We start from the raw sequence: 10513 nt of genomic DNA on the forward strand, positions 1-10513 counted from the left end.
TCCAGCCAGAAGCAGGGAGACCACAAAGCAGGCTGTCCCTGAACCGGACTCAGGGAGGCAGAACCTAGCTATGGAGCAGGCCTCGGCAGCTGGTGTCTAAATCCGAAGTCACTTCAGCTGAGTTTTCTAGATAGCAAGCTTTCTCCAGGTTCCTAGTTCTTTTCCCCTAGAGACTCCAAATATAGGAGACTCAGGCACAAGCAGCAAGTTCCCAACTCAACTGCCCACCATGTTGAAACAAAGGGGAGAACCTATTTAAGAAAGTAAGCATGCATGGTGTATATATATATACACATTGGAGTATTACTCGGCAATCAAAAAGAATGAAACGTTGCCATTTGCAACTACGTGGATGGAACTGGAGGGTATTATGCTAAGTGAAATTAGCCAGTCAGAGAAAGACAAATATCATATGACTTCACTCATATGAGGACTTTAAGAGACAAAACAGATGAACATAAGGGAAGGGAAACAAAAATAATATAAAAACAGGAAGGGGGACAAAACAGACTCATAAATATGGAGAACAAGCTGAGGGTTACTGGAGGGGTTGTGGGAGGAGGGATGGGCTAAATGGGTAAAGGGCACTAAGGAATCTACTCCTGAAATCATTGTTGCACTATATGCTAACTAATTTGGATGTAAATTAAAAACAAAACAAAACAAAAAAAAAAAGCAAGCATGCAGACAGAGAGACTCTACTGGCCACATGGTTTGAGTCTTAATCTAGCACTGCCCAAAGACTGCCCAGACTGTTCAATTGCTTAAGACAGTAGCACCTTTCTTGTTCAGCTGATGTAACTGGGTGTTATCTGCCATATAAAAAGTCTTGACTGACGTGAAGGATCCAAGGATCCCACAACCTGGCCTCTACTTCTCTGACCTCTTCCTGCACCCTTCCTTCCCTCTGGCTTTCCTAACTCCAAACCTTAGTGCCAGCTTTCCATTCCTCAAAAGGTGCCATCACAAAAGAGCCTTCTGAAAACTCCACTCTTTGACTAACCAACTCATTCATTCCACCTTTTCTGGGAAGCCTTCCAGAATCCCTCTCCACCCCCAAATACATTAACATCCCTGACATCCTTTCCCCAAGCATCTGGAAACCCCTTTCTCACTCACTGGATCAGAAATTAACTGATGGAGAGCTCGGATGTAACCCAGTACCTGACACCAAACATTCAATAACTACTTAATTATAACAGAGTTCACCTCCCAAAGCAATCCAATTTAGAACTTTTCTATCAGAAAGTTTTCCTTCCTTTTATTCGGAAAGTGGTTTCCCTATAACCTTTATATAAAGCACTGATTTTTACCTCCTGGAGCCCACTGAGTAATTTTAATCCAGGACTGCAAATCAGTGGCCTCTGGCCTAATCCAGCCCATAGACATGTTTCGTTTGGCCCACACAGTTTTTGTGTTTGTTTTGCTTACATCTGAATTAGTTGCCCACACTTTTAAGAATCTTGAGTTTCATCTGAAAACCAGATATCCACCCTCTCCTGAAAAGCAGTCATGTGGCAACACTGGACCCACACTACTACTGCCACTCGGGCAACAACTGGAGGAGAGTACTACCCTTCAGTTGACAAGGGCCAACACCATTCTCCATTCTCCACCCCAGGTGTGATCTAGATCCCATACTCCAACGTTTCTTTCTATCCTGTCTTGACCCATAGAAACCAGTTTAGTCTCAGATGAACATAAGGGAAGGGAAGCAAAAATAATATAAAAACAGGGAGGGGGACAAAACAGAAGAGACTCATAAATATGGAGAACAAACTGAGGGTTCCTGGAGGGGTTGTGGGGGGGGGGATGGGCTAAATGGGTAAGGGGCATTAAGGAATCTACTCCTGAAATCATTGTTGCACTATATGCTAACTAATTTGGATGTAAACTAAAAAAGAAGGGAGAAGAGAAGAGAAAAGAGAAAAAAGAGAGAAGAGAAGAGAGAAGAGAGAAAAGAGAAGAGAGAAAAGAAGAAAAGAGAGAAAAGAGAAGAGAAAAGAGAAGAGAAAAGAAGAGAAAAGAAGAGAAAAGAAGAGAAGAGAAGAGAAAAGAGAAAAGGAAGAGAAAAGGAAGAGAAAAGGAAGAGAAAAGGAAGAGAAAAGGAAGAGAAAAGGAAGAGAAAAGGAAGAGAAAAGGAAGAGGAGAGGAGAGGAGAGAAAAAAGAAACAAACTGGTTTAGTCTCCCTGAAAAGACAGGAGCTTTCAGACAGAAAGCACTGGGTGTTCTTTGCCTCTCCTACACTCTCCCAGTCTCCAATTCTGCACCGAGACACCCAGTGAATATTTACAGACAGGCTCTTCAGAAGACAAATATGTATATAGTCCACCTTTTCCTCTTCAACTTTCCCCTCTCTCCCACTTACAGCTTATCTTGCCTGTCCCTTTCTCACTCTGGCCTCCTCTGGAAGGGGGAGAGAACAGGAGTAAGGAGAAGATGTGGTCCATAATCCATCAGTCAGATACATATGCATAGACAATATACAGAGGCTACAAAGAAAGCAAGGATCCGCACAGCCTTGTGCAGAAAGCCAGACAGGAAAAACGGGGGCCAAACAGCTTGTGTAAGAAAGGGGGGGGGGGAAGGTCCCAGAGGAGTCCCCTCACCCCAAAAGAAGCTTGCACAGGACTTCCAGAAGACTATAGAGGTTGCCAGGGAAAGATACAGGCTATTTATAAAGAGCTAGGGGGACACAGCAATGGTTTTGGTCAAAAACTCAGGCATGTCACCATAAAATAAGTTTATACCCTCCAAATAGTTGTCTTTATTTGTAGATTATAAGCTCAATATACTAGTATACCATTATGCACATTACAAAACATTTTAAAATATAGAAATTAAGGATGCAATTTAAAATATTATGGATGAAATTAGGGGATATTTGGACTTTGCTTCAAAATATTCTCCAGTTATTTTGGCACAGGCAGAGATAAAAGTGGCCTGACCAGGAGCTGCTGTTTAAGCTGGTGTAAACCAGTGAAGGGTACATGAGTATTGTTATACTATTTTTTTTCCCCTCCAAATCTTTGTAATGAAAAATTTTAAAGTCAATATTGATGGGACATCTGGGTGGCTCATTTGGTTAAGCGTTCGACTTCGGCTTGGGTCATGATCTCGCGGTTCAGGAGTTCAAGCTCTGTGTGGGGCTCCTCACTGACCGTGCAGAGCCTGCTTGGGATTCTGTGTCTGCCGGTCTCTCTCCCTGCTTGCTCTCTCTCTCTCAAAATAAATGTTAAAAAGAAAAGTAAACATTGACTATTATCGACAGGGTTAATATTTTCTCCTTAAACCCCAAAGGATGGTTTTGCACCATATCCCTAGGTCTGTGCACCCCACTTCAGTAAACCCCGGAACAAAGGACTGACCACACTGAAATCTGCAGGTTCTAAAGATTTGATTTTTATTTCATTCAGGCTTCAGGAGCTGTTCACTGCCTTCTAGGTTCCGTGCCCTGGCACTAAAAAGATCGTCCCATACTTCTGCTTACTGACTACTGCTACATTGGACCTTGTGCTAGACACTTATCTTTTAAAGTCTATTCCCCTTCATTAACACTGTCAAGCCCGAAAGACCCTAACGTTCAGAGCGATTTTAACAATATGCGGGAAGTTAACAGTTAATAACTTAGCTGTGTCAAAATTGTTGCCTCTGTTGTCCCTTCCTATTTTGAATTTCAGTATTCTTACACCCGGTCCAAGGAGTTCCAAAGTAAATCCCACTGCACATAATACCCAACTTCCAGAGTTCATCCAGGTTCCTGTCTGCTCATCCACTTAAGCTCAAGGAAGGAACTCCTCAAGCAGCAACCAGAAATAGCACCAGGTTACAAAGTGTGAAACCATCTCCTTCCCCTCCCCCAGACACCTCCAGACTCCAGCAGGACTGGCAGAAAAAACAGAAGCACAGGCGCCAATGCCAACTAAGACAGGTATTAGTGGAGAGGAAGTGGAGGGAGTATGAAGCACAACAGGGAGAGTCCACCAGAAGTCATTCAACATGCTTTTCTTTGGCTCACTCTTACCAAGTTCAACTGAGAGTTATCCATCGATGGGCAATTTTCTTCTGCTCCAAATACTTTATTTCAGAAGAGAGCAAGGCAGCAATTTTTCCCACTAGGACTTACATTGTATACAGGGTACAGAATAAAATCACATTTTTTTGCAAATATGGGGGAGGGGGAATCACCCCTAACACATTCGATATTGCTTCAGTACCCAAATTATCCTAAAACATGCCATTCCTAGTATGCTACATCTGATTTAGGAGAAAATACAAACCTTACCTAAACCTAACTGCAAATCAGCATGCACTTACTACAGAGCCACCAAGATGTTGGTGTGCATAACCACAAAAGCCCCACAGTGATGGCCATGGAGAGAAGACTTGAGGCCATGTGAAGAAGTACAAGAGTCACAGCCACATCCCTACCAAGGGCTTGAAGATATACTATTTTGTCCAGTGCCACCAAAGGGGATTAGAAATGTTCAATGAACTACTGATTTGATCAGACTTTGGGTTTGAGGCTGCTGCTGCTTCCAGGATTGACCTCTCTGTGTTCCCAGTTCACTGAAAACACGGAGGAAGGAGTAACCAACTTCCAGGACAGACCTCCCCACATGGGCTTGGGCAGCCCTCCTTACCCTCCCATAATGCCCTGCTCCGGGTTCCACCACCACACCACCCACTGCATTCTACTGCTGCTTGCCAGCCCCCTGGGTTATACCTCTTTTTGTACCTGTTTCCATCAAAAGTTCAGAGCTTAAGGCCACAGACCAGGCTTTATTCACCTTGTATTCAGGCCAAATCTAACCAAAGCCCTTGGCCACAAAGAAGCACCCCCCTGCCCAACCCTTGCTGAATGTATGCAAAATGAACAATGAACTTCCAAGGCTGTTCTGGTGCATACAAAGGAGGCCTCCCCTCTCACTTTCAGCAGCAGCCACTCATTTACAACTTTGCTCTAGATTTGCAGCCAGCACCTCATCCCAGTTGAGCCCTTCAGTTCCTCAAGTCACATCTTTCCTGGCTGCTGCTCTTGCCTGACCTGGAGCTGAAGCTCTCGCTTGGGCTTCTGGTACTTCTTCTGCCTCTACTGGAAGGACCCTCCCCAGCCCCCTTCCAGGCCCCAAACAGCAGCTGTCTGACCAACCTGCTGGTGTGTCTGCCAAGTTCACAGTGACTATGCCCAGCCCGGCAGAGCTGTGTTAGAGCTAACATCAAGGCGGGCACACTGGCCATGTGCCAGGCCCTTGCTGTTAAAGAGCCTGTATTGTCATATAATGTTAAATGGGCCTTATAAGTGCTTGGTGAAATGGCTGCCAGACCCAGATATGCCTTCTAACAGGCAGACATGGTTATTTAAGCCATTTTACCTGTGCAATCTTCCCTCCTCTTCCAGATTATAAACTTGAGGGGCTATGCTGGAATACCTCCTTGTAAATCCCCTCAACACCTAGCAAAGGGTTCTGTGCACAGTAAGCTTTTCAATTACTATTTTTCCATTTAAGAACCACCATATCTACCAACATTTCCCCAGCCATAGCTTCACATTAACAAGTGCCTTCACATATACTATTTTCATCAAGTCCACAGAGCCAACCTCCAGGAAGAACCAGCACCCTCCAACTTGCAAATAAAGATCACTCAACCTGTAAGTGGCAGGGCTGGAACCCAGGTCTCCAAACACTCAATGTCAAAGTTCTTTCCACTCCACAAGGCTGCTTGATATTAAATAAATAAACAAACAAACCAAAACCAAAACCAAAACAAACCAAAAAATAAACTTCTTGCACAAATGCAATAGGCAGAAACAAGTCTTCTGGCCACAGCTACTCTCTGCTCCCCACCTCTCAATGTTGTTGAAGGTTTCACTCTACCAGACCCCTGAGGAGACCATGATTAGATTTTTGACTTTTACGCATGAAGTAGGAGGTCGGCTGCCAGGTGGGGGAGGGGAGGGGATGGGGGAGGGGGGCAATATTCAGTGGCAGCTTTCCCAGGGCACTGGCAAAATTCATTGGTGCAAATCATTTAAAGATTTCTTTTTAAATTTTGTTACTAAAAACAAAGGACAAAAAAGAAAAAAAAAAAACTATGAGAAGGCAGCCTCCATGAGAAAACCTTTGCAAGAAAATCTTTAGGAGAGCTTTTCACACCGTCTTGATTTCCAAGCACAGAAAACAAAACCTGTGCATGGGAAAAGACAGTGCTGCAGGAAGGCCTGGTTTTTGTTTTTGTGAAATTAGCCCTTGCAACCTTCTGTGTGCCGCATGTGCTGCCATTTGAAATGCTGCAACAGGCAAATTGTCTTTGGAGAATTTCTGCAGCAGAAAGGATTTAGAAGTCTGAAAATGGGCTTTTTACGTATAAACTGACGTACACAAACTTTCTCATCAATAAGGTGCTCTCCTGAAAGCAGTGCTCTGCACAGAGCTCAAAATGCCAAGGTCAAATGAAGAGTCCATCCTTAACAGAGGGGGAATCTTTTTTTTTCCTCTCAAAGAGACAGAACCTTTCCCTCAACCCCCTCACATCTGCATATGGAAGTCTGACCATGCTCACCCTAACACCCACAAGGCTACCTACATCTGAATGGCAGGATAACTCTACAGCTATAAAATCCAATATTCCATAAGGGAGGACTATATAATCTGCACTTTAAATAACTAAACCCACATCATTTCAGACCCATTGAACAAATCCCAGAGGTTTGCAGAGGAAAATAGGAGGCTCGAAAGCTTTGTACTAAGGGCCAAAAATCTAGCCTGCCTTAGATTTTATTTTACAAGTATCCCCACCCCCCAAAAGCTGGCAGTGTAACAGAATTAAGAAGAGACTCTTTCCCCAATTTTCCCAGATGGAGGCAAGTGGCAGATCAATGTACAGCTCAAGGAGAGGAATTTAAATACAGTATGTGCTTCTCCTTTCAAAAAAGGAGAGAAGCCACTTCACATTTTGCCAGACAAAACCCTGTCCCCAGGAGGCCAGTTTCCACAATGAGATTGCAAAGGTGCTAGAAAGAGGCCAGTTGGGAGGAGATACAGGGCCATTTGGGCACAAACCCCCCACAGATCAGAGCTTTTTTTCCAAAGTGTCTCCTTTTCAACAGGGAAGCCTTTTAAAAACTACATTTGCTTTGGATCCCTACCTGAATGACAATGTGTTGGGATCCGATTTCACCTTTTGTCAAGGATCGGGTGAGAAACAGTAAAACTGCTGTCAGCATCTTAGAAAAAGCCAAGTCCTTAGCTTATATGGGGAAGGGGGTGGGGAAGAAACTTAAGATCTCTAGCCCAGCCCTTGTGATGGGGTGAAGGTGATAAATGCCTACTAATCTTACCAACACAGCCCAAAACTGCAACATCTTAAATGTCTCTATGCAAAAACACAATAGTTTGTGCTCTGAATTGAAACATTCACCACTGGTGGGGGGGGGGGGGGGGGGATCCTAGTTCCTTCCTAACATTTTAGTTCCATTTCCTCTAAAAGTCACTTCACTTCTAAGAACTCTGTCAACAACCATCAGAAATAAGAAAACGCATGCGGAAAAAGTATAACGGAATCTGAACCTGAAAGATCTGCACAGAAAGGACAACTAAATGATGTATCTTAAAAGCTTGTCTATTGTTAAGCAAATGAGGAAATATCCGACTCTATTGCACTTCATGGCCGGGTGTCTGCAAATAAATACAGAATTACCTTTCAAGCAAACCACCCACTTCTCAATCTCATCTAAAAAACCAAACCAAAACAACAAAATCCCAGCGTCTTTCCACTACAGTGTTAAAGGTCTGCGGGAGTGGCTGTAGGAAAACTATCATCCAGGGTGAAAACTTGGGGTTGGAAGGAGGCGTGGTAGGGCAGAAGATTTTCGGGAGGGGGTGGGGTGGGGGAGACGTCGGTAACCTGAATCCCAAAGTGACTCAAAACACCTCCCCACGGTGGGAGGTGGAAGGGTGGTCACAGTAGAATAGAAATCAGAAACCTATTCCAAGATCACATTCCTGGAAACTTCGCTCTTTCGAAAACCACATTTATCACCATTATTGCTAGAATGCATAAGGGAATGAGGTTATTTTACGGAAGAATGTTATAGCAAAGGTTTCAGACTCTTAATGTCACCTCAACCTCTCCTAACTGACTGGGCCTTTCTGACCAAGAAGATAAAATAATGGCAGGGTAGAATCTCCAGGTGGTTGCTGTTTAGCAATTTTTACTACTGTTATCAGGAACACCTTCGGGATTCCTTATACGCCGCCGGCAATCCTTCCATAAGCCCCTTCCTCCACTGAGGAGGACCAACACGGTAAACAATCTAGAGAAATGGGAACCTTATTCACGGTTTCCCCGTTTTTCTCCCCTAAAAAGGCATAACACAAAACAAAAATACAGTGGACGGTGCGCTAAAGGACAACAGCAACAGCGGAAAGCAATAAAAAAGTCCCCCACGCCGGACCAGAGTCGGGAATCTACAAGGCCAGCCCCTCCCCCAATGCACCCTGGCGGGGAAAGGGAGCGCAGAGTCCACTCCTCCCGCCCCTCTCCGCCGGGACCCAGGTGGCCCAGGAGCAGCTGGGCACGCTGTGGTGGTGCCTTCCTTTCCGGCGCCCATCCGTGCGCCTCGGTCTGGGGGACACAGGGAGGTGGTCAAGGGGGTGGGGTAGGGGAGGAAAATCGTCCGAGCCAGGCGGGGCCGTCTGCCCCGGGATGGGTACACAAAGAGCAAAGGGGAGTTTGCAGGGGTGGCGGGGTGAAAACAAGACTGCGGGGGAAACTACGTGCAAATTAGGAAAGGAGATTCCAGGGAACCGCAGATTCCTTGCTAAGATAAAGGAGCTGCGGGGGGGGGGGGGAGGGGTAAAGGGGGGTAAAGAGGGTTCCGCGCAAGGGGCAGGAGCCTCTGCGGAGGAGAAAGGGAGAGTACCTGTGTGCATGGAAGAGTTGGTGTGTGGAGAGGGAAGGGGTCTGTGCAGAGGGCAGAGCTGTCTCGAGGAAAAGGGGCTCCGTATATGCCAGAGAGGTCTGCCTGGCCAGTGGGACCTGTACTGGGGAACGGGACCGGGCTCTGCGCATAGGAGAGGGGCAGGATGCCTGGCAAGTTCGGGGGGGGGGGGGGCGCAAAAGGGGCCACTTACCTGCATGGTGACGACCCCCAGTTCCTCGGCCGCCAGCCTCCGCATCTGGCTCGCCAGCACTTGCGCTTCGTCCAGGATGGAGAAGTCGGCGTCGGCCACGGCGCCCAGCAGCCAGCACGCGCCCAGGCAGAGCAGCCAGAGGGGCGGCCGCCGCGCCCCGGCCCCGGCCGGGCCGGACGAGTCCCGGCAGCGGCGGGCCAGGGCGGCCGCCCCCGCCGTCTCCTCCTCCTCCGGCTCGCGGGCCATGCTGCCTCCCCCCACTCCCCGCCGACGGGCTCAAGGCGCCGAGAAGCGGGGAGGGAGCAACGGGAGGTGCGCCCAGGGCCCGCTCGGCGCACCCCGCAAAACTTTCTTGCCCTTCTTCAGGCGCCTCTGCGCGCCGCGGCGGCGGCGGCGACTCCCAAACTTAGGGGGCGCCCGGCTACAGCGCGGGAGCGCGGGCGGCCACCATCGCCGGGCTCCGGCGGCGGGCGGGAGAGGAAGCGGCCGCCCGTTCGCTCCCAGGGACCCCGGCGCCGGCGCGGCCCCCGCGGCGCGGCGGGCGTCTCGGAGGGTGGCGGCGCTCGCACCGGGTGCGCGGGCCGCGGGGCTGACAGTCGGAGCCGCGGAGCTTTCGCTTCTCCCAAGTCGCGGCGAGGCGGAGGCGGCGAGGGCGGGCGGGCGGCGGCACCGGCAGAGGAGGAGCGGCGCCCGGCTGCGAGGCTGCAGCAGCCACCCTAACGAGGAGGGAGAGAGGAAGGTTTAAAAAAAAAAAAAAGAAAGAAAAAAAAAAAAAACGGAGGGGGGACTGAATGAGAGAAAGAAAGAAAGCGGCGGGGGGAAAGGGAGGTGTCTGGTGCCACCACGCTGCACTCCGGCTCCGTGCACTTCCCGGCGCGGCCGCCGCCGCGGCTGCGGTGATTTATGGAAGGAGGGAGAGAGGCGGGGAAATTCCCCCAGTCGCCCCTCCTCTTTTCCCCTCGCTCCCGCCTCGGAGTCGGCCCCCCCAGGCGCTGGGGGCTGGAGAGCAGGCTCTCTTTTCGGGTTCTAACCCTGCCGGGATTGGGGTCACTAGGACCTTCTCGTGGCCGGCGACAGCGACCCACCCCAGCTCTCCCCGCCTCCAACGCGACGGACCCCGGGATCCCACCCTTTCTAGGTTCCACCCATCCAATGTCCCTTTAAGTTCTGGGAGGCAGGCTTTCTGCCTGGCAGAGTTTGGGGGAGGAGGGGACCGCCGTTTGTGCGTCCACTGCTTCTCTTCGGTGTTATTAATAACAATAGCACTCGTAGGATCAACAGGTTTCTTTCATTAACCAGCTACTGTGTGCCCAGCACTGTGCTCTGGGACTTGTGTACATTATTATCCTTTAATCCCACCACATCCCTATGAGGT

General features: G+C 48.5%; 1 protein-coding gene across 1 annotated transcript in view; it reads right to left on the reverse strand.

Moving 5' to 3' along the window:
- CACHD1 (cache domain containing 1) overlaps positions 1–10071 on the reverse strand; it is a 208290-nt gene extending 198219 nt beyond the window's left edge. Inside the window, exon 1 of the mRNA XM_060623464.3 lies at positions 9139–10071. Coding sequence (XP_060479447.1) covers positions 9139–9384 — 246 coding nt within the window. The 5' untranslated portion in view covers positions 9385–10071. The remainder of the gene's footprint in view (positions 1–9138) is intronic.
- Between the last annotated feature and the right edge of the window lie 442 nt (positions 10072–10513).

The sequence above is a fragment of the Panthera onca genome, chromosome C1 (assembly GCF_046562875.1).
Source record: "Panthera onca isolate mPanOnc1 chromosome C1, mPanOnc1 haplotype 2, whole genome shotgun sequence".
Taxonomy (NCBI): domain Eukaryota; kingdom Metazoa; phylum Chordata; class Mammalia; order Carnivora; family Felidae; genus Panthera; species Panthera onca.